Source organism: Monodelphis domestica, chromosome 1, assembly GCF_027887165.1.
Source record: "Monodelphis domestica isolate mMonDom1 chromosome 1, mMonDom1.pri, whole genome shotgun sequence".
Taxonomy (NCBI): Eukaryota; Metazoa; Chordata; class Mammalia; order Didelphimorphia; family Didelphidae; genus Monodelphis; species Monodelphis domestica.
The window spans coordinates 340,407,468-340,435,110 of record NC_077227.1 but is presented as its reverse complement, the minus strand read 5'-3'; the positions used below and the strand labels follow the sequence as shown (position 1 = coordinate 340,435,110).

The window sequence follows — 27,643 nt, the reverse complement described above, 5'->3', positions numbered from 1 at the left end:
GAACGAGGGAGGGAACGAGAGAAGAAGGGAGGGAGGGAGAGAGGGGGCGGGCCGGGCTGCGAGCTCCGCTCCGTTCGTTCCGCCGCCACCGTTGCCGCCTCACACACTCCAGGAGCCGAAGCTCGGCGCGGACGCGGAGCAGCCCGGGGCTGGTGCGCCTGGAGCTCGAGCCCAGTCCGCCTGAGCCGGAGCCGGAGCCCTAGCCCCGCCTGGAGCCGGCTCATGGACAGCGGAGCCGGGAGCCGGCGCTGCCTCAAGGCGGGTAAGGAGCTACGTATCTCTAGCCCTGGCGGCGAAGGCTGTGGGAACCGAGCGGAGACCGGACCCGAGCGGCCGGAGCGGCTATGGCCGGCTTTGCCGGATGGGGGAGGGGAATGGGTGAAGGATGGAACGGGGAGAAGATGGGGGGGTGGGGTAAGGAGTGAGTCGGAACTGAAGGATCGTGTCCCTGTTTCTATCGCTGCCTCTGGCCAACCAAGATATTCAGGTCCCCTGAGGCGGGTACCCCTCTCCCTCAGGGAGTAGAGACAATATTTAGAGACTGGGGCGCTCCCACCCGATTAAGGCCCGCAGGAAGGGAGGTGCCCGGAGCATGGAGGCGGGAGGGGGGGCAATGGTGGGCGGGGGAGGGGGCTTCCTGGGAGCACCCTTGCAACCCGCCCTCCTCCTCTCCCCTAGTCTCCCACAGTCTTGGTGTGTGTATGTGGTGTGCGTGTGTGCGCGCGTGAGTGTATGTGTGTGCGTGTGTGTGTGTGTGTGTTAGAGGGTGGGTGGGGGCGAATCTGCTTTGCATCTTTCCCTCTGGCCCGGCAGCCTGGACCAGTTCCCTCCTGGAGTCCCGGCGCTGGGAGTGGGCAGGGGAATGGATGCAGAGCCTAGAAGCTGCGTCAAGGCGAAGGGTGGTTAGAGAGCTTGGGGGCCAGGGATGGAGAAGAGAGGCTCGGGGGTTGGGATGCGGTAAACGCATGATTTTTTTTGTGGGGTACGCGCACTGCCGGCGTTTAAGCTGTGGGAGGGAGGTGGCTCTCGGAGGAGAAATATACCAAAGGAAGCTTCCTCTCCACACACCACCTCCCTAGCCCTCCCCCCTGAATAACACTTGTTGTGCCTCCTGTTCCCTGGAGCGTTTCTCAGTCCCAGCCCCCACCCCTCTGTTTTAAGATACACAGATAGACCCCACATACATCACAAAGCTTGATGCAAAGACACCAACATAAAAACATCTTCAGAAACATACGAAGACACATCAGGGTGAGCACACCCCAGCACTCCCATCTCACATAACACCCTAACATACTGTGCCTCTCTCTCACACACCCTACAGGCACACACACTAACACAGTGTTCACTTAAAACCTACCTATCATAGCACACCCCAAGACACTGTCTCTGTCTTTCACACACAGTCTCCATTTTTCCTAGGTGACCAATTTTAGATGAGGGAGGGCTACTTTGGCCATCCCCTTGGGGACTCTGTTCCCCTGGTCTCCCCTGTAGTCTCTCCTACTTGAATCTCGACATTGTTATAAATGTCAAGCTTGCCAGAGTCCTTACTGCTGCTTCTGCTCAGCTCCCTGCTCCCAGACTCAGGTTGTGGTTTCTTTCCTACACCCTCTTCCCTTCACCCAGGGATCCCCTTTCCAGGCTTCTACTTCCCCAACCTCTGTTCCTGATTTCCTCTCCTAGTGGTCAGTCTCCCCTATCATCTCTGCTTACAGTTTGGTCTCATCAGTCAGTGATTCTGATTATGGTGTGAAGGGAGGTAGAATAAATTAATAAATCTAAAATCATTTGACTACAGGCTGTGTAAGGGTACAAATTCAAAAATGAAGGCAATCTTTTCACTCAAGGAGCTTACATACTAATGGGGGAAACCCCCACATAAGGAATAATGATGGCTGGAAAAGATTTTGGTTTGAAAGTCACCCGGATAGTAAATAGAGCCATGGAGTAGATAGATACTATTAATTTAAGGAGATATAGTTATGGGAACATCTGCCCCTTCCTCTAAACACTGACTTCCCCCTTCTTCACTGGGCTGGGACTGGGACTGGGACTGCAGAAGCCTTAAGAATGGTCTTCACTGGGAGTCTTACATACCTGGCACCTTATCCTGGAAGGTGGCCCCATGTGGCTTTGTTCCCCTATCTTTGCCAGGGAATAGGTAAGGTGTTGACTCCCACACACAGTTGTGTCACTACACTAGCCCAAACACACCTGTGTCACCAAGGCACACCTAGGTTTATGAACTGGGCTTTTAAAAAAGCCAGTGGTGTCATGTTAAAGTCATGCACAGACCAATGGAAGAGACTCCAGAATTCAAAAGGATCAGTAATACATTCTACAGGACTCTCATTTTGAAATATGCACATTTGAGCTCACAGCGAGGCATGCAAAGTCATAGTGGGTAATACTTAGAACACACATTCCCTTCCTGGCTCAGTTCTTCCTGTTTCCCAAACCCTCTTTTCATTGACCTCCATTTTCAACCTGTTTCCTATTGGTATATGAGTCGGGGGGAATAGTTTTTTCCCCATGCATACCATGAAAGGATTTACCACTCCCCCTCCCAGTGAGGAGGTGAAGGTTGGAGACTCCAAACTGCCTTAGAATGGGGCTGGTTTAGCCTAGAGAGGGAGGGGAATTGAGGCCCAGGGGCTAATTCATCCCTTCCCCCACTTCCGGCTCTGGGTCTTCCGTCTCCTTTCCTTCTCTCTACCCTCTATTCTTTGGGATAAATTGCCAATGAATGACCTTCTACACTCACTTCTTAAGCTACTGCTTTTGTGATTTCTCAACCTTCTCACCTGACCACACACCACTACATTCCTTCTTAGTTTTTGAGCTTCTTCTAGGTCTAGATGAAATGCTAGGTGAAAAAAAACAAACCAAAAACCCCCCGCAGTCCTGGTTGAAGGAGGCTGTGTGTGCAATTCTAGGGAGCTCTTGGGGATCTAGGAAGACAGTGTTCACTTTGGAGGGTGACTTGGAATCTTGACCATAAACTTGTCAGAAGATTCTGGAAGCTTGACTGCCCCCAGCTAAACCATCATTCCCCTTTTTACTGTTTACAGCCCTTTCCTAAAGCTCGCAAGAGACATCTCCCCAATTGCGTAGGTTCCAGAGTGAGCCCCTGTCACATCATAAACTCCATCTTCGTCCCCTGTCCCCCCAATTTCTTTCCTTTCCCTTGACCCTCCCCCACCCCCCTTTAATTAGAGCCCATCTCCTCTGAGTTTGAAACCTAATTGTTCCATTGGAAAATGGTAGGACCATCAGGGCTCTGTGGGGGTGAATGACATGTGGAATAAATGATAGTTTTTGAGGCCCCTGGTCTACTACTTTCCTTATGGGAAGGCCCAGTTTGTCCATGCAGCATAAGAGATAGCTAGTAAGGACAGAGAGAGGCATGTTGTAAAGAGGGACAGTTTCAATGGGTCCTGGAATGGAGCTTTCAGAAAGAGGGAAGCTAGCACCGCAGGACAATGGGAGGACTAGCACCTAGTGCAATAAAGCGATTGGTGGGGTGTAGTTCTGGTGGGTTGTGGGCTCGGGCAGGAGCCCAGACTTTTGTACATTGAGAATCACCGGGTATGTCTGAAGATCCTGGGTACCCCGAGACTAAGACTGGGTCTTGGATGTATATCCAAAGGAGAGAATATCGGCCTCTGGGAAATGCAAGTTAGATTGAGCTTGACTGAGTCTGAAATAAAGGCTAATGAAAAATAAAAAGATCACCCTGGGGGGAGGGGAGGGGAGGGGTGGCACTAAAGGGGTGAGTTTGAGTCTGGTTTATGGAGGGTGGTTCCTGGAAGACAGGGTGAGATCTACTACCCGTGGTAGGGAATCTGTAGTAGTCCTTTTAAGACAAGAGTTAAAGCTAAGGAACTAGTGGCTAGGGGAAAGAAATCAAAATGGTCTCAAAATTTTCTTCCTTCACAAAATCTTCCATCCACTTGATCACCGTTTTTGTTTCCTCTTTGCCCTTTTGCTTCCAATTTGTACTTGTTGATACATTTATTGTTCTGTTATTTGTCTTAAATTGCTTTCAATGTATTTTTAACATTGTCAAATGAACTATAAGCTCTTCAAGGAAAAGGATAGTTTCTCTTTCTGTCTCTATCTCTCATAGTCTTTTTTTTTTCTTGTAATCACCTTCTTCCCTTTGATTTGCTGGGAGTGATATGTTCTGGAGGCCTAAAGGCAACCCCTATTTCCCATCCATTAGGATTCCCTTTTTCCATCTTCTCAACCCCAGTAGTAAAAGGGGAAATCTCCATTTCTATCCCTGGAACATACATGAGCACTCCCTTATGTTGGGTTTCAGGTTCCAGAATGATTAAGACATTTCCTTTCAATTATCTGGCCCCAACTCTTCCTCCTTCCCACTAACCCTACTATGGCTTCCCAGACTCCTGTCTCCAGGTTGATGAGGAATCTCTTGGGTGGATGGGAGGGGCAGAGCTCTTGCTTTGAATCTGGGTGGAGAATGAGGGAGGAGAAAGAAGAGAATTCCTAATAGCTTAAAAGGCTTCTGACTGGGATAGATAACTTCCAAGATCTTCCTAGGACAAAGTCCAGAGTTGGGGGAGGGAGGGCAGGGAACTAGCTGGCCACCTGTTTTATTGTTCCACCCATACTAAGCCTGCAGGCCTGTTTGTTTTTGTGTGATTCCTGTCCAGTCCAACTGAGTTAGGGCTGTTACAACTGATTTTCCTTGCTATGTGCCCCTCCCCATCCTCTCCAAGGAAATCAGCATCATTCCCTTTTCTGGGATAATCTCCTTCCAGGTTTCGGGGAAGCATAGGGTGTGGGGGGGAGAGGGAATAGCAACTAGAGGCTCACAGCTTCTAATTTCCCCAATAAGGATAGACTAAGTCATCTTTCTTTGTCTCTAGGCTCCTTTCATATTTCACCCCTTTATTTTTCAACCTAACCTTTGTCTCCTATGGCCTTACTGGCCTCGATATCTTTTCCTAGGATCTCTTTGCCTTTCTGCCCTTACTCTTTTTTTAAACCCTTACCTTCCATCTTGGAATCCATATTGTGTATTGGTTCCAAGGCAGAAGAGTGGTAAGGGCTAGGCAATGGGGGTCAAGTGACTTGCCCAGGGTCACACAGCCACATTTGAACCTAGGACCTCCCCATCTCTAGGCCTGGCTATCAATCCACTGAACTACCCAGCTGCCCCCTGCCCTTAGTCTTATTCTCCATACATATTCCCTTGCTCTGATTCTCTCCTAGAATACTAGGCTAGTCTGGGCTAGTTTATAGGATCTTATAGCCTGACCTCTCTGTGCCCTCTTATCCCAGGAATCCTAGGTTATGGAATTGTTTTCTTTCTTACTTTTTTTTAAACCCTTACCTTCTGCTTTAGAATTTAGTATTGGTTCTAAGGTAGAAGAGCAGTAAGGTCTAGGCTATCAGGGTTAAGTGACTTGTCCAGAGTCACACAGCTAGGAAGTATCTGAGGTCAGATTTGAACCCAAAATCTCCCATCTCTAGACTTGGTTCTCTATCCACTGAGCTATCTAGCTGGCCTGTGTGTTCTCATTTTTATCAAACCCATCTTGGTATAAAAACCTAACTGATTGTAGCAGTTTCTGATTTTAAAACCAGGAGGCTGTTTGGGACATGGAAAGGTGAGGAATGGGGAGAAAGTACAGATGAAGAGCAAGGCATGCAAGTGAGGGGTTGCTATTTCTAGTCAATGTGAAATTGTTTTACCCATTATCTGACATGCCTTATTTCTTATGATATTTCCTCAATTCATAGACATAACACTAGACGATATAAACATATCTCCTTCAAATGCATGCCTTTTGCTGTCCCCTAATTGTGGCAGGGCCTTCCAGATAAGGTGACCAAAATGCAGACAGATAGCCTTAAACCAGGTGCTTCCTGATTGCCTCCCCTTTGCCTAAACTTAGGAGGTGGAGTTCTCAGGTGATAGTCCTAAGGTATGTGCACAGCATATGGTGGTGGGTGTCATTAATGGAGCTGTATTCTTTTGTTCTCAAATTAATTAAGAGCAAGTCTTTATTTATGTAGAATGCAAGAATAATAGAGGATATAATCCCTGGACTTTATAGTCTAGGTAGAGAAATAAGACTGACATGTGAAATGCCAATAATGGGAGAGCTGTTAGTTGATTCATTGCTTAATAGGTGGTACAATAAATAAGTGCTCTGAATTCAGAGGAAGGGAGGGGATTCGTGTGGGCAGTAGTAATGGGAGAGGCTTCTTAGAGGAGAGATTTCTGGAAGTGGATCTTAAATTTTTCCAAGGGGCAGCTAGGTGTCTCAGTGGTTAGAGGACTGGCCTTGCAGTCAGGAGAACCAGAGTTCAATCATAACCTCAGATATTTACTAGTTGTGTCACCCTGGGCAAGTCACTTAACCCAGTTTCCTCATCTGTTAAATGAGTTGGAGAATCAAATGACAGTCCATTCTTCTATCTTTGCCAAGAAAACCCCAATGGGAAAAGCGGAGTCTGATGTGAGTCATTGACAAAATGTTTCTGTATGGGGAAAGGCAGTTCACCTGTAGCATGTATTGAGCAAAAGTTGGAGGATGTGAGTGTTGGGGACATGTTTAATATGGCTACATTGGAGCGTTCTCCTAGGATTGGAGTTCCTAATCTGGGACTTGTGAAATTTTTAAAAAATATTTTGATGACTTCTAATATAATCCGTTTCCTTTGTCATTCTATGTGTTTTGTACATTTAAAAGAATATTATTCTGAGGAGAGCCAACTGCCAAAATGGCCCATGATACACACACACACACACACACACACACACACACACACACACACACACACACACACAAATTACAAAACTATTATGGGAGAATAGGAATAGTTGAGTTTGGAAATATGGGACCATAGAATTTGTAACTGGAAGGGGTCTTAGAAATTATATAATCCAGGGGGCAGCTGAGAGGCTCAGTGGATTGAGAGTCAGAACTAGAGATGGGAAGTCCTGGTATCAAAAGACATTTCCTAGCTGTGTGACCTTGGGCACAGTCATTTAACCCCCATTGCCTAGCCCTTACCACTCTTCTGCCTTAGAACCAATACTCAGTATTGATGCTAAGATGGAAGGTACGGGTTAAAAAGAAGGGGGAAAAAAAGAAATTATATAATCCAGTTCCTTCATTTTACCTAGGAAGAAACCGAAGGCTAAATAGTTGGGTAAAATGGTTTATGGGCCACATTCTTCCTGAAGACTGGGGATGGACCCTAGTTGTCAGGTCAAGGAGTTTGACCTTTAATGAAGTGGTGGGCATGGATTGCTTGAAAGACAGTAGAATGAGGGGAGCAAAGGTTTGAAAGGGCAGGATATGTAATACATCTTATTCCCTAAGAGAGTGGGGACTGGAGCCTGGCTCAGACGGCAAACACATTGGTGAATTGGTTTAGGTTCTACTTTCGATTCTAGAGATAGAAGAATGAAAGCCTAGGAGAAGTGTGGATTTGGTAAAAGGCCTTGAAGACTGAGTAGCTTGTATTGGGATTAAGCAAGGTTCCTGGACCTGAGTCTTGGTATTTATTTTTCTTTCTTCCTTTCCTCTTTCCTTTTTTTTCCTTTCTTCCTTCTTTCCTCCCCCCCCCCCCCCCCCTTCTTTCTTAGGGTAAGATAGGCATGAAGTAAAAGTAGTCAGTCACATTGTGTGGAACAGAAGCTAAGGGGAGTAACTTTTAAGTAGGGATCACTTTTAGGGGGTGCAGATATTGGGTAGGGTAGAGGGGGACCTGCTGCCTTTCTAAGAGACCTAGCTGGGGCTAAGTGTACATGGGGTGGGGGTGAAGGCAGAGAGGCAGGGAAGGGTGTGTGTTTGTGGCAGGACTGGCAGCTCCTCTTCTAGTCCGACCTGCTTGAGTCCTGGGTCAGGATTCTTGCCAGGGAACCAAGGACAGGCTAGGGCAGCTCCCCATTGTTTTATTCTCTTAGCCCTGGCCCCAATTTTGACCTCTGCTCTCTCCAGGCCAAATGACCCATGTCGCAAGCTTGGCTTGTACAGTTTCCACTTCCCATCCCATCACTAGGTTACTGTTCTCCTTTACCCAGATGTTCCCTAAATTTTTGCTAAATTCACTTTAATTTCCTGTGCCAGAGACTAGAAAAGGCTAGGCCAAAGGTTCTTAAATGTTTTTATATCATAGACTCTGTAGCAGTCTGATGAAGTTTATGGACCCTTCTCAGAATAATATTTAAATACAAAAAATAAAATATGTAGAGTCACAAAAGAAACCAATTTTATTGAAATCCAATAGTCAAAATATGTTTTAAAAAATGTATACAGACCCCAGGTTAAGACTCTACCATAGCTAAGCCTGCCCTTCCCTCCCCACATCTCTAATCTTTAAAGGTTGTCTGACAGAATGATATGGAGATGCTTGCCTTCGGGCTCCAGCATCAGAAGCAGTATTTGTACGGAGCAGGGGATTTTGCGAGGTACAGACACCACAGAATGGGGGGCCCTTTGGATAGAGGCTCCAGGCATTGGTTTCCTTCTCTATCTCAGTATCAGGGTAATTACGATGAGTAACTAAGTGGAGATGCCAGTGAGAGGGAGGTGCAAAGTTGGAGAGAGGGAGGAAAGGAAGCTGAAGTAGGGAGCTCCTGTCAGTTGGCTCAGGGCGTTTCTCCCGTGGGAGCTGCTTTGCAGCTCTGTTCTGGGGCCTCTTACCTGAATTTCCAGCTGCCTTCTCCTTCTGCCACTGAGACACCTGCAACTTGGAGTCTAGCTTTTGAGCTGGGGCATCTGGCCTAAGACTGGGCCCAGGATGAGGAGCTTGGTTTTCAAAAGAAAGGGGTTGCTTGTAGCTGACAGTCTGCCTTTGTATCTTTCCTCTTTGTCAGCCCTCCCGACCCCGCTGCCTGCCAGGATGGGGCCCCCACGGTCTAGCCTCGGCTCCTGGTGGAGGCTGTTGCTACCCCCCCTACTCCTGGCCCTACTGCTTGCACCTTCTCCAGGAGCTGCCACGAGGGTGGTGTATAAGGTACAGGAGGAACAGCCACCCAACACACTCATTGGGAGCCTGGCTGCCGACTACGGCTTTCCTGATGTGGGACACCTGTATAAGTTGGAAGTGGGTGCTCCATATCTTCGAGTGGATGGCAAGACAGGCGACATCTTCACTACAGAGACCTCCATTGACCGAGAGGGACTTCGTGAATGCCAGAATCAGCTGCCCGGTGAGCCCTGCATCCTAGAATTTGAGGTGTCGATCACAGACCTGGTTCAGAATGGCAGCCCCCGACTCCTAGAGGGCCAGATTGAAGTGCAGGACATCAATGACAACACACCCAACTTTGCCTCCCCGGTCATCACACTGATGATTCCAGAGAACACCATGGTGGGTGCCCTCTTTCCCATCCCTTTGGCTTCTGACCGTGATGCTGGCCCCAATGGTGTAGCGTCCTATGAGCTACAGGCAGGACCTGAGGCCCAGGAGCTCTTTGGTTTGCAAGTGGCTGAGGACCAAGAGGAGAAGCAGCCACAGCTCATTGTCATGGGCCACCTGGATCGAGAACGCTGGGACTCTTATGACCTGACTATCAAGGTTCAAGATGGGGGAAGCCCACCTCGGGCCAGCAGTGCCCTGCTCCGGGTCACTGTTCTGGACACCAATGACAACGCACCCAAGTTTGAACGGCCTTCGTATGAGGCAGAACTGTCTGAGAACAGCCCTGTGGGTCACTCTGTTATCCAGGTGAGACCACAAGTCAGGTGAGATTTACACACACACACACATTCTAACAGGTCCCATCACATCGGTTTTCTCTGACTTCCTGGATGATTTCCCCAACCAGCCTTTCCCAGAGAGGGAGCCCATGGTTTGGGAGTCTAGACAGCTGGCTCAGGGAGAGATATACTGGTTCACTGACTAAAGACTCCCTGTAACAAAACCATGGGAACAGCCTTAGGGGCCAATTGGGCTTTGGGGGCCATTGTCTGGAACCAAGGGAGCCATCTTTCCAGACAGGTAGGTGTATCTCCTGCTGTCATCTTGGACCCTGGCCTCATGCCAGGCCTTGCTCCTCTCTAATTCCCCATGAGCTGTACCTTTGAAGTCAGTGTGCAGAAGAAGAATTTAGCCCTGTGGTCATTCTTCACTGGACACCGTTATCTGCCCTAAAGTATACCTTGTCTTACTTAGTATCTGAAGTGAAATTCTGAAGTATCCCCCTCAAAAGTCTTAGGATCCTAGAGCAGTCTAGGGACTTGCACAGAAACCTAGACATAGGAATTGGGATGATAGGCAGGGACGGGAGAGAAGTAACAATGGGAAAATCCAGTAATACCTACAGAAACTGAAGAGAGACAGAGATAAGACTTAAGAGATAGGGAAGAGACAGACAGGGGTGGAAGACAGAAATGGGAAAGAAACAGGAAGAGAGACAGGTATGGTAGAGAAACAGATGAGAAAAAGACAAAAATAGAGACCAAGAAGGCTGAAAGGAAGAGACAGGGATAAGCACAATGCTGAGAAACAAGGCTGGGAGAATTATAGAGACAGACAGAAACCAAGAATGATAGATACGCAGATGGAGACAGGGTAAGGCAATGCCTGTGAGAAAGCCAGATAGAAACTGAGATTGCCAGAGATAGATAGAAAGACAGTGGAAAACAGAATTAGACAAAGATGTACAGCCATATGATAAGAAGTGACTTGCAGAAGGGAGAAGAAAGGAATGGGAAGGTGAGAGAAGAAAGAAAACCTTCCAGCATTTTAAAATTCTTGGGTGTGCTGGGGCAGGGGTGGGGAAAAAAAAAATCTTGATCAAGCCCTTTGGCTCTTAAATCTGGAAGAAATCCTATGTGGTCAGCTTCTTGGGCAGAGCCAATTTGGTCCCGAAGAACACTCTCCAGGTTTATGACCTTGCCAAGCCTGAAGACCCCCCCAAACCCTGGTGTGCAACACTGCATTTCCCTCCCCCCACCCCCCAGCTCTTCTTTAAATTTATGTAGGAGCTGAGAGATGGGGAGATAAGGATGGAAGTCAGAAATGGGAAAAAGGCAGATTTATTTTTTAAATTTATTTTTACTTTTTTAGACCCTTACCTTCTGCCTTAGAACCAATACTAGGTATTGGTTCTAAGGCAGAAGAATGATAAGGGCTAGGCAATGGGGGTTAAGTGACTTGCCCAGGGTCACACAACTGGGAAGAGAAACAGATTTCTTGAGGCAAAGATAGGAAGACAGAAAGGAAGAGACAAGGATGAGTACAATACAGAGAAACAGAGATGGGAGAATTTTAGAGACAGAAACCAAGAATGATACACAGATGGAGACAGAGTAAAGGCAGAGATCAAGAAATCCAGATAAGAAACCAAGAGACAGATTGCCAGAGATAGTGAAAAAGAGTTAGCTTAGAGATGAACAGCCATATGACAGGAAGTGATTTGAAAAGGGAGAGTAAAGGAATGGGGAACTAGAGTGAAGAGTGAGAATTTTTCAGGCTAGTTTTGCTAGTTTGAGTTATGCTGGGGCCAGGGAAACCTCGTAGATACCTGTTTCTAGAAAAAGGACCCAAAAAGGAAATATCTAGGGTAGCGCACTGGTTGGGCAAAGCTGGTTGGGTCCTAAAGAGCATTACCTAGGACAATAGCCCTCTTGGGCCTCAACCTGCTCCATAGTTCTTTTTCCCCATCGACTGCCGTGCCTCAAAGCTTCCTCTGCCCGGCCTCTGACTGAATGGTGCACAGCTCCATGGCCATCGTGCCCGCCTAGTGCCCCGATGCCACCCATGTTTGGGTTGAGTGGGGCCTGGTGCGCGTCGGTGTTGGCGTGGGAGGGCGTGCCCACCATGCAGGGACAGACAGCCCATTGTTTGGTGTTGGGAGCCTAGCCTGTCAGGCAGGAGCTGCCAGCCTGCTTCGTGGCCCTTTGCCAGCCCCTCCTCCCTCCTGACTGAGGGAGCCCCCGGTGGCAGCCCAGGCCAAGGCCCGGCTCCGTCACGTTGCTGTGCTCTTTGGCAGCCGCCACAACCGGTTCCCCCGGTTTGACAGAGCATATTGGCTGAGCCTCTGGCGCTGACTGCTTCCCTCTGACCCACATCCCCACCTTTTTGCTTTGGAAAGAGACCCCTTGCTCAGGACCTGCACACAATAAGCACTCTACCTCGCCCTCACCAACAGTCCTACTTTTCAGGCTCCTTTTCCCTGGCCAGAGCGGGGATGGGGGTCAGGGTACTCTCTAATAATAATAAAATGCTACATTTATATTCTACTTTTTGATTTCTAAAATACTGTTACATATAATTTCATATTTAATCCTCCCAAGAGTCCTGTGAAGTTGGCAAGTGTAGATAGTATGCTCCTATTTCACATATGGAGAAACTGAAGCCCCAAGAGTTTTAATGACTTGCTGAGAGTTGTATTGCTAGTTTATTTTTATTTTTTAACCCTTACCTTCTGTCTTAGAATCAATACTGTGTATTGGTTCCAAGGCAAAAGAGTGGTAAAAGATGGGCAATGGGGGTTTTAAGCAACTTGCCCAGGGTCACACAGCTAGGAAGTGTGAGGTCACATTTGACCTTCTGTCTCTAGGCTGGCTCTCCATCCACTGAGCCACCCAGCTGCTTGCTTACATGGCTAGTTTCTGACAGAGCTACGGCCAGGACACATGGTTCAGTGGTCAGCTTTCTTCTTCATTGCATTTCCCCTTAAGACCCTATACCTCTCCTCTCCTTATCCCCGTGTCTGAGAGGGTGCCCCCAGGTGCTAAATCTGCTTTCTTAATGTTCTTTCATTCCACACCCATCCCACAGGTGAAGGCCAACGACTCTGACCAGGGTGTAAATGCAGAAATAGACTACACGTTCCACCAGGCTCCCGAGGTTGTGCGACGGCTGCTTCGGCTGGACCGAGCCACGGGGTTGATCACGGTCCAAGGCCCCATAGACCGTGAGGATGTGAGCGTCCTTCGCTTCTTTGTGATGGCTAAGGATCGAACGGCGAACCCCAAAAGTGCCCGTGCCCAAGTGGTGGTGACAGTGAAGGACATGAATGACAACGCCCCGTCCATCGAGATTCGGGGCATCGGGCTGGTCACGCACCAGGATGGCATGGCCAACATATCGGAAGACGTGCCAGAGGAGACGGCAGTGGCCCTGGTGCAGGTGTCCGATCGTGACGAGGGGGAGAATGCGGTCGTCATGTGTGTGGTGGCGGGTGATGTCCCGTTCCAGCTGCGCCAGGCCAGCGAGACTGGAAGTGACAGCAAGAAGAAGTACTTCCTTCAGACCACCACGCCACTTGATTACGAAAAGGTCAAGGACTACACCATCCAGATTGTGGCTGTGGACTCTGGCAACCCTCCCCTCTCCAGCACCAACTCCCTCAAGGTGCAGGTGATTGACGTGAATGACAATGCCCCTGTCTTTACCCAGAGCCTCACTGAGGTTGCCTTCCCCGAGAATAATAAGCCTGGGGACCTGGTCACCGAGGTCAGTGCCAGTGATGCTGACTCTGGCTCCAATGCCCAGCTGGTCTACTCCCTGGAGCCCGAGCCAGCTGCCAAGGGCCTCTTCACTATCTCCCCTGAGACGGGTGAGATCTGGGTGAAGACGTCCCTTGATCGAGAACAAAGGGATAGCTATGAGCTGAAGGTGGTGGCAGCCGACCAGGGCAACCCCAGCCTTCAGGGCACAGCCACAGTCCTCGTCAATGTGTTGGATTGTAATGACAATGACCCCAAGTTCATGTTGAGTGGCTACAACTTCTCTGTGATGGAGAACATGCCGGCCCTAAGCCCTGTAGGCATGGTGACTGTCATTGATGGGGACAAGGGTGAAAATGCCCGTGTGCAGCTCACAGTCGAGCAAGACAATGGTGACTTTGTCATCCAGAACGGCACTGGTACCATTCTCTCCAGTCTGAGCTTTGATCGAGAGCAGAAAAGCACCTACACTTTCCAATTAAAAGCGGTGGATGGGGGTGTACCGCCCCGCTCAGCCTATGTTGGGGTCACCATCAACGTGCTAGATGAAAATGACAATCCACCCTTTGTCACCGCCCCCTCCAACACCTCCCACAGACTGCTGACTCCTCAGACCCGGCCTGGTGAGACAGTTAGCCAGGTCACCGCCGAGGACATTGACTCAGGCATCAATGCAGAGTTGGCCTACATCATTGCGGGTGGCAACCCTTACGGGCTGTTCCAGATTGGGCAACAGTCTGGTGCCATCACTCTGGAAAAGGAAATTGAACGGCGTCATCATGGGCTCCACAGATTGGTGGTGAAGGTCAGTGACCGTGGCAAGCCCTCTCGCCACGGCACTGCCCTGGTCCATCTCTACGTCAATGACACTATAGCCAACCGAACCTTGTTGGAGAACTTGCTTGGCCATAGCCTGGACACACCACTGGATATTGACATAGCTGGTGATCCAGAGTATGAGCGCTCGAAGCAACGGGGCAACATCCTGTTTGGTGTAGTGGCTGGTGTGGTAGCTGTGGCCTTGCTCATTGCCTTGGCGGTGCTGGTGCGTTATTGCCGCCAGCGGGAGGCAAAGAGTGGCTATCAGGCTGGCAAGAAGGAGACCAAGGATCTGTATGCTCCCAAGCCAGGGGGCAAAGGAACCAAAGGTCCCAAGAGCAAGGGCAGAAAGAGCAAATCACCCAAACCTGTGAAGCCTGTAGAAGATGAAGATGATACTGGACTGCAGAAATCTCTCAAATTCAACCTGATGAGCGATGCCCCTGGCGATAGTCCCCGCATCCACCTGCCTCTCAACTACCCACCAGGCAGCCCAGATTTGGGACGGCACTATCGTTCCAATTCGCCATTGCCCTCCATCCAACTACAGCCACAGTCTCCTTCGGCCTCCAAGAAGCACCAAGTGGTGCAAGATTTGCCTCCTGCCAACACATTCGTGGGCACTGGGGACACCACGTCCACGGGCTCGGAGCAGTATTCAGACTACAGCTACCGTACCAACCCCCCCAAATACCCCAGCAAGCAGGTAGGCCAGTCGCTGAGGCTCAGCACCCCCCGGCCCCCTCCCCACCCCTACCGAGGGGCTATTTGGACTGAAGTGTGGGAGTGAGATTGGACTATTCTGATGCATCATCAATGACCTCCCAATGTGCACACCCACACTCACACATCCCTGATATTATAGGGCCCCTAGGAGGGGGGTGGGGGAGGGGGGTAAACCATGCCTGGGAAGGAGGGGGTTAACACTGAAGTCCGCACTCTCATTTTTATGGGACAGGGAAGCTGGGGGCAGCCTAGAGGCTTCCTGCTTGATTTAGATGTGGGTACTTCATAGGTGCCCAAGCAGTGAGGTTTCTGAGTCAAGCAAGTCCAGTGGTTTTCTAAAGTTGAGGAAGGGTATATGGGGAGGGGGGAGCAAAAATGTTTTGCTCTTGGCCCATGTGCCTGCCTCCACCTCCACTGTAGGGAAGAGGCTCTGCCGGGTCTTAGCTGTTCCTGCCCACAGGAGCTGGCACTACTCCAGATGTAGGGGAGTTCTGGGGTTGGTGGTGGACCAGGAGAAGAAGGTATGGATGAGGGAAGGCAAAAACTTTTCCTGAATTCAGGATCTCTGATGGAGTCACAGGCATGGGAGGCAGGAGTGAAAAGACCTGGTTTGGTTTAGGTTCAGAGTGGGAAGTGGGAGGTCTTTTGTCATGGTGGGTTCATTTCATACACACCAACCAACTCCACGTGTGCCTTTTATATGTGCTGTATGTTAACCTCTTCCTCTTCCCAGGGCCATGTCCAACCAGCCCAGAGGTTTCTCAGGGCCTGGGCCCCAGCATTCCCTTACCCGTCACTGACAATAAAGTTCTCTATTTTTGGAGTTTTTGTTTCTTATTTTCACCTGGAACTGAGAGAAGGAGTGAGAGAGACTGGAAGCAGCCCCTTGTTCCCTCCCTTCCTTCCCACCCCATATTCCATCATTTCCCACTCCCCTACTTCCTATATCATACCACCCTGACCTCTTCATCTTCCCCACTAGGCCCTACACCATGGTCCTTTATTGTACCCCACTTAGCCCTTGCGCCCCAATTCCTGTAGACTTGGGGACTGAATCCTCCTTCCAAGGAACAATGCTGACTCCATCCTGTCTCCCAGTAAAACTCCTTGTCCCTTACTTCCCTGAATTCATCCAAGTCCTCTGTGGAATAAGGCTCTCCCTAACCCTTCTTCCTCACCTAGAAAGGAAGACCATCCACTTGAGATTCCCACTTCCAGGTGCAGCTCCCCTCAAAAGTCCTAACCAAGGTCTTGAATTGTTGGATCCTTACACTTCCCAATCTGATCCTCCCCCTCCCCCACACCCGCATCCCATCTCAATCTAAGAAGATCCAGGTCCCAGATGAAGTGCCCAGTCCAGCTGCCCCAGGTGAGGGCTTTGAGGTTGGTTGGTTTAAAGCTTGGGAGCTTCCTGGACTCCAAGGTGGGCAAAAGATCCTTGGAGAACATGCCCTGCTAGCTTGGCTGCTTTTTCTCATGTTCCCTGGTGATCTCACTCCTTTTCTTTCCCTTACCCCATTGCCAACCCCAGAAAATATTCATACTACCTTATGTTGTCCACCTCTGCCAGGGCTGCAAGGAGGCTGGGCATGAGGGAAAGTTAATGGAAGAGAGGGATAGAGATGGTCGGGTGTCTCAGTCTGTGACTGTGACTGCATTACTTCCAGAGGCTCCAGCCCTGTGCACCTGTGTGTGATGGGCAAGGCTTTGCCTTTGGGTGGGATGATAAGGTGATCTCCCAAGTCTGCCTCCTCCCTGCAGCCTTTTTTCCTTATTCCTTCCAGCTCTTTAGCCTTCCAGCACTGCTCACGCTCACTCTCTCTCCATCTCTCACTTCTTACCCCCCTGGGTATGCCTTCACTTGCTCAAGGTGGGGTGGGGGTGGGGTGAGATGCTTTACTCAAGGCCTGGGTGAAGGACCCCAGGTCCTAGGGGAGGCTATGAGGTGAGACAAGGCCGAGTCTCCATGGTGACGGGGAGGCTAGAATCACTCCCAGGAGCCCTAGACCAGCAGCTCCAGCCTCTTGAATTCTGCCCACAGACTACCCTGATTCTTCTGTTTATTCACAACATTCAGACCCATTCTCCAGTTTTGGGAAGAGTGAGGCAAAAGGGTATTTCAGCTCTGCTAGAGGGTCGTATTCCTATTCTATTTAGGATAAAATCTGGAGGGAATTCCACAGCTGCTTCTGCTGGACCTCCCCTAAATTTCCCCTTTCCCTTCTGTTCCTTTTTTCTTTCCTCTCATCTCCCTCTCTTTTCCCCCTTTCTCCTCTCTTTTTTTACTCTCCTTTTCCTGGAGTACTTTTCAGTTTTAATTCATGGTATTATCTTGTTTTCCCCATTCCATAAGCTAAATCCTAACTCCATCTTTACTGATGTTCCTAAAACATCGACATCTCAATGCCCAATATCCGTCATCATCAAAAACATTTATTGTATAATTACTGTGTGCAAAAAAAAGACTTCATATTCTGTTTTCTAGGGGGTGGTGGCAGGAGAATGTTTAAGGTGAACATGGGCAATTTGTAGTCTAGTTGGGGAGACAAGTCTCAGAAGGCTCACCCACATCTGGGTAAGCACCACATGAGGAGTGCAGCTAATAGCTGCTACTGAAATTGGAAGGGCATTGCTAAGGGCCAGGGTGATCATGAAAGACTTCCCTGAGGCTTGAGCTGGTTCTTTAAGAAAGCATAGGATTTCAGTATGTGGAAGGGCCTGGGAATGGGCTATATAAAAGAGATATGGCATGAAGTGGGCATGTTTATGATGTGTTAGGGGTATGCTAAATTTGTCTGACCAGGCTGCAGTAGAGAGTTGGCATTGGAAAGTGGTGGGAGACAAGCTCCAGAGGCAGGTTGGGACTATGCCAGAAGGCCTTGAATGATGGTATGATGATTAGAATCGAAGCTGGCTGCAGGATGTGAGGAGGCATGAATGTTTTTTTAAAAGGGGAAATGACATCAGAACTGCTTTAGGAAGATTAATCTTGTTGTCTTATGTTAAATGAGTTAGAAACAGGAAGAGTCCATTGTAATGATCTAGGACTGAGGTGGTAAAGACTTGGACTTGAGGTAGTGGTTGTGAGGAAGGATGAAATGGGTTCAAGGGACCCTTCAAGGAAAAAAGAATAGTACTACATGATTCAGTGCAAGGGGAGAGGGAGGAGGGACAAATCAGATTAAAGTTCTAAGCCTGTGCAATTTTGAGAATATTGGTAATTGATGAACAGAGACTTTACTTTGGAAGGGAAAGTAGTTTGAGGAGCAGCAATAATGTTTTGGTTTTGAGTATGATATCATAGCTGTTCACCTACATCGTGACATTGTAGAATTTGGAGCTTCAAGAGACTGTAGAGATGATGTAACATAGCCTTCCTTTCATTTTGCAGATGAAGAAACTTAGGTCCAGAAGAGAAGTAGCTTGCCCAGGTGACAACACTGTAAATAGAAGGGGGCCAGGGGCAGCTAGATAGCACAGTGGATAGAGAGCCAGGTCTGGAGTTCCAGGAGGACGTGGTTCCAAATCTGTCCTCAGACACTTCCTAGCTGTGTGACCTTGGGCAACTCAGTTAATCCTGATTGCTTAGCCTTTATCACTCTTCTGTCTTAGAACTGATACTAAGACACCAAGTTAAAAAGAAGAACAAGGGGACAATATTTGAAACCAGGTCTTTTGACTCCATATCCAATACTCTGTTGACTACACCATGATAGTATGGATGGTGTCTGATAGGCAAATAGAGATAGGAGATTGAGGCTCAGGAGTGTTGGTGCTAATTTAGGACTCATCTGGATAGAAGAGATAGATGAAGCTATAAGAACAAAAGATTTTCAGAGAGGGACAGTGTAAATCACGGGATGCTGGAACATTGAGGTATGCCTACATGTAGATCCTTAACCCCTGCCACCATTCTGATCTCAATTCACCCTTGGCACTCAGATTTGTCTTCTACACCCTTTCAGCCCGAAATGCCCAGAATCCATGACTCATTCCTTCCCTTGATAATCAAGCCCTATATATATATACCTAGGGAACCTCGGGTGGGTATTACATTCCTAGGAACGGAGTAATTTTGGGTTGGACTTCCTGTCTGTCTGTCCCTTGTTTCTTATCCAGTAAACCACCTCAAATTCGTCATTTTATTTTTAAGCTCCATTGATAGTGTGATATTTCAGTTCCCTTGAATGGAAACTGGGATTTTGAGGAAGACAGAACTAGAGAGAACTAAGTTTAGAGAATTAAGGTCTATTCTGAGGTCACCCTCCCTTGATCTGTCTTGTCTAGCTTTCTCTGGCTCAGGGTGTTTTTGCTGGGGAACTGTGGGGTGATGACATTGAGTGAATGACTCAAAAGCTATGAAGGTGAAGACCTCTCAGCCTCCTGGCTCCTCATGCCTTTAAGTTCTCCATTCCTGGTCTTTCCCCTGGTTTCTTCATTTTTTCCTAATGTGTCTTCAGCTTCTCCTAGTTGTTTGCAGAGTTGGTGGCAGTCTCAGGGGAGTGTTTGAATGGCTTATTGGTGATACCAAATACCAGGTGCCAAACTCTCTTAGGCTTCTTGATTAATCATTAACACCAAAGCACTCTTGGCTCTGAAAAACTCCCTACACTCCCAACCTTTGCCCCTAGCTCCATCCCTGATCTTTGCTTCCTCTCGGGCCTTCATTTCCCCAGCTAAGTGCACCATTTTCTCTTCTTAGTACTTTCCTGCTGAGACTCCAATCTACCCCCTTCCCCCTGCCATTTCTATAGAAATAATTGAAGTTCTCATTTGCTGACTTTCAAGAGCCATTTTCTTGGTGGTGGTAGTGATGGTGGGTCTCATTTGGGAGTGTGATGCCTTCTAGCTTGACACCTCCACCCCCATCCCACTACAGGAATTGCCGTATTTCCATTGAGTCTAGAAAGTCAGCCAGTGTACAGGCACCAGCATGCCTGGGTCTTGTTCCTTACTCTTAGATGGTCATTTTCTTTTTCCTTCCTGTCACCTTCTCTTTAGCCCTCACATCATTTCCTTTCTAAGTCTACGTAAGAGTCTTTGTGTAGTTGGGAGGGTAACCAGGTAACCTTGAAAGGTCAGCTTTACTCACCGACATGGGGTGATAGGTTCACAATGCAGAGTGGGAAGAGAACATGAGAAGGGAAAGGTAATGGAGACTGCTGGGAATGGTGGCTTTGCCGGGGCCTGGACTTTGAGGAAGGGGCTTTGCTGGCATCTCAAGAGGCTGGGCAAAGGGTGAGGGAGCATGACCACTGGGAGACTGGGGGGGGCAAAGAGGGGGGGCTGTGTACAGGCTTTGGGCAAGACCATCTGTAACCCTAACTCTTTCCACAGTTACCTCACCGCCGTGTCACCTTTTCGGCGACTAGTCAGGCCCAGGAGCTGCAGGACCCATCCCAGCATAGTTACTATGACAGTGGACTGGAGGAGTCAGAGACACCATCCAGCAAGTCATCCTCTGGCCCCCGGCTTGGGCCCCTAGCACTTCCTGAGGACCACTATGAACGCACTACCCCTGATGGCAGCATAGGAGAGATGGAGCATCCTGAGAATGGTGAGGGCACCTAGAAAACTCCATGCGTGTATGTGTGTGTGTGAATGTGTTCCTGAGAGGGGTAGGATAGTGGAAGAGAGGAATTTCCTAAGAAAGCTGATGACCTAAAGACTTCCCCCCCCCCATTTTGTTATTGGGGTGATAGTGAGGGCTTTCTGTAGTGGCTACTTTAAGAATGGTGACATTTTCCTTTGGAAGTTCTCAAATAAAATATGTTTTGCATGATTTCACATGTATAACTGATATCATATATTGCTTGTCTTAGTGAGTGGAGGAGGGAGGGGAGAAAATTTGGGGCTCAAATTTTAAAAAGAAAAGAATGTTAGTAATACATTTCAAAAGAAAAATAAAGATCTCTGATAATGAGGCCAAGAACTGATGAAAAAACTGAAATTAGTGAAGGTACCTCAAAATGGCAAAGAATCCAAATATAGATTTAGAGCTGGAAAGGACCTTTAGAGCTACAGATCATCTAGCCTAGCTTTCCCATTTTAACGTTGAGAAAACTGAGATCCAGAGATATGAAGTGACTTGCTCAAGCACTTCTGACTCTAAACCCACTATTCTTTTGACTGTATTACGAATACTGAAGGGAATCTTGAAAGTGATGAGGGCATGTGAAAATAGAGAAGGACCTTGAGAATGATCTAGGGGATCCTAGAAGTAATAGAGGTGCCCCAAAGTTAGGGAGGATACTCCAAAAACTGTGAAGAGGTTTCACAATAGGGGTGCCCTGACAATAGTGAGAACATTTGGAGGGTAAGGAACCCCAAGAATTGTGAAGGGGCCCTCAGACAATGAGAAGGCCTCACAGAGTGGCCATGTGTCTCTTGTCTGGATGGAGAGGTCAAAGAGAGTGAGCAAGTAGATCAGTTCCCCTGGAAGAAGAAGAAAGTAATGGATGGCTCTGGGGCAAAGCTTTTGATGTCTTCAGCTAAGGGAGGAATAAAGTCCTGGGGCCCAGTCTAGAAGGAGCACTAACTCAGGTTATCGTGTGGAGGAGTTGGTGGGGCTAGTCTTGAACATCTGATTAAAGGTGTTGGGCTGTCTAAGTCAGGGTGTTTGTGCACACTGTCTGAGTGACTGGAGAATGGGTTTATAGTATAAGAGACTTGGCCTATGGAACTTAAGACTCTTGACCACCAGTCTCCTGGGTCTTACTCTATCTACCTTTTAAACCTCTGTTCTCACCCCATACCAAGTTTTCTATGTCCCAGTCCCCCTGCCCACTGGATAGAGGCTTTGAGCACCCTTCCTCTTGCCCCAGCTCACATTCTTTCCCTGTCCTCATGATGGAGGCTCATTGTTTCCATTCCTCCCCGATTCCCAACATACACACAGACACAGACACAGACACGCACACACAGTTCTCATGAGGCATCTCATCCTTTTTGTGCCCAAGCAGAGCCAACTGGCCGGAGCAGGCCGTGAGGCAGAGCCACCAGGTATGTGGGGACAGCTCCGGGGTCCACACTGCTCACCTCAGGCCCTCAGGGTCAGGCTCTATTCTTCCTCCCCGCTCCCAACGCTGGGACCAGCCTCTATCACCCCGGGATCCTTGAGCTTCCTAGGTCCTCAACCCCCCCTTCCCCTCTTCCCGTTATGCGTCAGGGCCCCAGTGCTCCAAAGGTGAATAATGAGCGCTGTACAGCAGGCACCTTCCTGGGCAAGAGGCCAAGCCAGGGGAGGAGCTCCTTTCTGGAGCATGGGCCACCTTTCCAGTTACGTCCCTAAGGCCGACCCAGGAGGGAGCCTGGGTGGGGTTCACTGCTTGCTGCCATCCCCAGGTGAGGGCAGACAGGGGGCAGCTGCTTCAGGAAGTTCTCACCCAGTGCCAGTCATTTCCGTAGAGACCTGCTGCCCAGCAACCACATTGGCTACTGGTGATGTCAGGCGGCCAACTCCTGTCCCCTGGGGTGTTTGGGGTGGGGAGTCAGGGCAGGGGTGGTGGTGGAAGGGAGGCATGTGTATGTGTGTGTGTGTATGTGCTCAAATTAACTGAATTGTGCCCCCAACCCAATTTTATGGCTAGGTACACTTAGCGTAAGGGGGGGATTGAGGGGGAGAGCATGGCTCTGTGTGTCATAGGAGGGATGGCTAGGGGGGGAGTGGAGAGAGAGAGTGTGTGGGTGCCCCTTCCTCATAGGATTCTATTCTCTCCCCTCAGACCTTCGACCCTTGCCCGATGTAGCCATGACGGGCACATGCACGCGGGAGTGCAGCGAGTTTGGCCACTCGGACACATGCTGGATGCCTGGCCAGTCCTCCCCAAGCCGACGGTCTAAGAGCAGCGCCCTCAAACTCTCCACCTTCGTGCCTTACCAGGACCGAGGCGGGCAGGAGCCCGCAGGCGCCGGCAGCCCTAGCCCCCCGGAAGAATGCAACACCAAAATGGCCCCCGTCCGCCTGCTGCCCTCGTACAGTGCCTTCTCCAACAGTAGCCATGATTCCTGCAAGGACTCTACCTTGGAGGAGATCCCTCTCACCCAGACCTCGGACTTCCCACCCGCGGCCACCCCCTCTGCCCAGACGGCCAAGCGTGAAATCTACCTGTGAGCCCCAAGAGAGCCCCAGCCCACCTCCAGCCCCAGCCGGCCGGTATCCCTCACCTGCCAAGAGGGTACCCAGGTATCCCTATCCCCGTCGGTCAGTCCTTGGGGTGAGCTGATCCCAGGGTCCCTAACTCCCTACATGTCATCTCTCTTCCCTCTCCAGCCCTAGGCATCCCCACACAGGTCCAGTCCCCACAGCCTGGGAAACCCATTGCCCCGAATGGGGACCAGGCCTTGGATCCTCCATGTTCCGCACCTCACCCGCATCCCTCTCTCCCCGGGCTGCCCACCTTGGGGAGCAGAAGCAACTGCAGAGCTGGGGTCCTGGCTGGGTCGCTTTCCAGTGACTTAAATTCCCTCCCCCAAACTTCCAGGGGACTTACCCCATCACTTCCAGGGGGGAAGGGAAGCCAAGGGCCACATACCCTTAACAAATCCATTATCTCCTTGGTGGCTGGTAGGGTGGGGGAAAGTCAGGGCATCACCATCAGAGCTCTGATATCAGGGTAGGGGGTACCCCCTCTCTGGGAATTTCCACAAGAGGGGACACTTGGGGGGAATAGGGCCTGGGAAGTGGGGGGGCCTCAAAGGGCTTTAGTTACCAAAGGTGGGGTTGGGGGGGTGGGCAATGGAAATGGTGGGAGGGCTCCCTCTCTCATGCAGCCCTTAGGCTGCCTGCCTGCCCCATTCCCTCCTCCCAGCCCTACCCCCCATTCCCATCCCTGCTGGTCATGCAGCATCTGTACATATGGACCTTGGACCTTGGAATGATGTTCCCATTTCTGCCTGATTTGCAACTTTTCTTGTTGTTGTTGTCTTTGGTCTAGGAACCCCCTGGGGGTGGGGGGCCTGCCTGTTGCCCCCCCCCTCCCCAGCCGCAGTGCCCCTCCTCTCCCTGGCCCTATTGTTCCATGTTGTAAATACTCCTGGGGCCATGGGGGATGAGGGTGGAGCTGGAAAGGGAGGGGGAGGGGAAGGGGAGGGGGGGGGACACACTGGCCTATCAGCAGAGCTGGGCTTTTATTTAATTTTTTTTAATACAAATCTCTATTTTTTTGGAACTGTTGCGCTGTGCCCTGGAAGGGGGGTGGGTGGGCGGAGGCAGCTGAGGTTGTCCCCCACACCCTCTGCTTCCAGATAGGTGTCACTTGAGGAGTCCCCTAGCCTGGGAGGGTGGGGACAGCTGGAAGGTGAGAGGTGGGGGGAGGGGGTGCAGATAACCTAGTTAGGCAGTTTGGGGTAAGGAAAGGTTTGCTCAGGGGTGGGGGAAGGGCTGATCCTGGGCTGCCCACTGTCCCCAGCTTGGAGGGGAAGGTTCCATGCCCTATTTCCACTCCCCCTCCCCCTCCAAAAAAAACAAAGCCCCTGCCATGACTCTAACCTATCAGCCTGTAAAACCATCATTGCCTTTGATCTCAGGGGGCTGAAAGAGCTGCCTGAGTCCCAGGGCTCCCCTTCCCCTTCTTGCTGGGCTCCCTGGGCTCCCCTTTGCCATGGTCACAGGACAGCCTCGGAAAATGGGGTGGGGATGGAGCAACCTAAACAGCCATGGCAGTTGCCCCTCTGCCACTCTAGGTGGGCTGGGCTAGGAGGGAGCTCTCTCCAGAACCCATTTTCCATTATCAACGTAAGGAGGCCCTTTGCTCTTTTTCCCTCCACAGAACCCTTTTCCAGTTTCCTCTTCATCCCCTCCCTACTTTAGCCCAGCCTGCCATACCCCTATTCCCCAGGGGCCTAGGTTGGGGGGGTGCGATGAAAACTCAGGGTGGGGACCCTGGACTTAGCTTGGCCATGGGCTTGGGACTCAAGGGATGCATTTTGTGGAAGAGGTATGGGCTGCAGGATGGTCCTGTGCCTTTGGGGGCCGTGCTGCTAGGGCTGGGACCGAATTCCCATTGCATGCCTTGCCCATTCCTCCCTCCATAGAAGCTCACCCTAGTAAAAGCCAAAAGGCTGAGGATCTGCCCTGCTCTCTGCTCCTCACCCTCAAGTGTCCATCACTCATCTTGGGTAATGGTGATGGGGAAAGAGGGCTCTCTCCTTGTCCTTTAAGGCTGGGGAGAGGCAGGTGGAGTTACCCCTTGCAAACACACTTCTCAGGAGGACAGGGTAGAGGGTTGAAAGTGGGTAGAGCTCAACTGAATAGTTAGCTATGGGGTCAGTCTATTCCTTCAGGCTTATGACTTAGGGCCCAATGGGTGGGATAGGGAAGAGGGAGAGAAAGATTGAGGGGTCTACCCCTTCCCTTCTCCTTGCACAGCCGGGCAGGTGCAATAGTGGATGTCAGAGTGAAGGGTGGACGTTCATAACCTGGGGGGAGAGGATCCTCCTGGGGATAGTGGTCTGTGACCTCCAGGGCTCTTAGGGAATTTGGACCTGGTGGGGTGGAAGATACAGTTTTAATCAGAATGAGCACCTTGGTAGGGGTGAAAAGGAATGATAGTCTAGGAGACATTCAGGCCAGAATACAGGGGAGACCTCAAATGAATCCTAGGGACCCTGCTTCCCCTATGCAGGAGTCTCTTACTTGAGTCTTAGGAGACCCTGTCTACTGGTTACTTTACCTGTGTCCTAGGGAACCCCTCCTATTAGGGACCCTGCTTAGGTTCTAAGGAATCCCTCTATCAAGGACTCTCTTGATCTTAGGGAATCCCTCTTTCCTGGGAACTCTGCTTGTCTTAGGTAATCCTTCTGAATTGGGGACTGCCTTGATCTTAGGGAGCCCCTTTGTATTGAGAACCCCATCTTGGTTCTGGGAGTTCCCTTTCTTTGGGTACTTTCCAGTCTTTAGGGCACTGGGTACCCTATTTGGTCCAGAGAATCCTCTGGGCATTGAGGGGAAAAGGAATATTTTGCACAATTGTTAAGCCAGAAAGAAAGGGGTTGGTCCCCCCACCAGGGCAGACAAGCACAGAGTAGGAGCCATCCTCATGCAGGGAAGGGGCCAGAACCCCTAGCTCTCTGGTAGGGGATGGGGCACTAGGTCTGCCACTGCTCTGGGGCAACCTGAGAGGTAAAACCAAAGGTGGGTGGGGTGGGGAGGGGGGTGGGAGCTGAAGGTAGTGCCCTGTGCAGACCTTCAGCATTGGTCCTTGTTCCATGGAGCCTCCCCAATGCCTTGTCTTGTGTACAGATTTATGTAGGAACAGGTGGAGTTTGATCAGATGATAAGAAATGGAGAACCCACCCAATCTGGCATGACTTCTTTCCTCACAAGGGAGGGGAGCTGATGTGTCTCTTCCCTGAGGATCTCTGAGGCATGACCTGGGAATGGTGGTGGGAAGGAGAGAAGAAAGAAAGGTCTTTGGGGGCATACCACTTCCTCAGAGATTGTCTCTGGGGGCATTTCTCCCTGAAGAATTTTTGGGCTCATTTCTCCCTCAGGAGGGGATACTTCACCCCTTTGGGGCCCCTGGGGGCATGTCTTCTCTTGAAGGGATGGGAATCTCAGGCATGTCTCCTCGGGAAAGGGGAGAACCCTATGACAATGCCTCTTCCCTGTAGAATCTTTGGGCTCGTCTCTTCCTGGGGGGGAGGGTGGCGGTATGGATCTCTCCTCCTTGGAAGGTGTGAGAGTCTATGGGCATGCCTCTTTGGGGACTGTCTTGAGCATGTCTCTCCCCTTGAGTGTGTATGTGGAGCATGTCTCTCCCCTGGAAGGGGGGGGGGGGGTTCTGGAGAATGTCTTCCTCTCTCCGAGAAATCCTCCTGGGAGGGTTCTCTGAGGCACGTTTTCCCCCTAGGCTCCAGGGGGGTACTTTTCTTCCCTAGGGAATTTCTCTTCCCCCTCTGGGGTGGGTGAGCAGGTGGGCGGACCTATGGAGCCTCTTTCTTCTGAGTTATCTCTAAAAATGTGTCTCTCCCTTAGGGAATCTCTGAGGAGTAATTTCCTCTTGGGGTTAGGGAGAGATGTCTCAGAACGGTGGGGGCGAGAGTAGACCTAGTATTTGGTCACAAGATGGTTTCTAAGGGTGGGGGGAGTGTCTCCATGTGGGGTTTCTCTGGGAAGAGGAGGACTGTGTCACTCCTTGGGGGATTCTGGAAGGCTGGGGGGAGGGGGTCGTGTCTCTGCCCGTGGGGGGAGGGTTGAGAGGGGAAGGGGAGACTGTGTCTCCCCTTCGGGGTTTAGTGGGGGGGGTGGGGTTTGTCTCTTAACTGAGGCATCTGGGGAGGGGGTGAACTGGGGCGTGTCTGGACGCCTACACTGGGGTCGTGTTTTATTGGTCTGTGCCGCTTCCCATCGCCTCGCTTCCCCGGGAAGGGCCCCTCCTCCCCAAATCCCAGCCCCAACCCCGGCGCTGCGAGCACAATCCCGTTGATTTGTAATGATTTCTCTCTACGTCTCTCTGTCTTTCTTTCTCTGCCCCCTTTGCACCACGCACCTCATCCCCTCAACCCCGCGCCTCGAGCATGCGCAGGCACCACCCTCTCCTCCTCCCCACTCCGGTTCGGTTCGTTTCCGGTTTGTTTGCTGAGCTGTCAAAGAAGAGACCTGTGTAATTATTCCTAAGCTTTACAATAAAAGTGTGAAAACCGGA

The 27,643-nt window shown here is 50.2% G+C and overlaps 1 protein-coding gene across 1 annotated transcript; it reads left to right on the top strand.

The window, feature by feature from the left end:
• Positions 1-27,643, top strand: PCDH1 (protocadherin 1). Its single transcript, XM_007473793.3, has 5 exons — positions 1-262; positions 8,867-9,720; positions 12,781-14,976; positions 20,334-20,553; positions 22,721-27,643. The coding sequence occupies exons 1-5, from the start codon at positions 223-225 to the stop codon at positions 23,107-23,109; spliced, it is 3,699 nt and encodes a 1,232-aa protein (XP_007473855.1). The 5' UTR covers positions 1-222; the 3' UTR covers positions 23,110-27,643.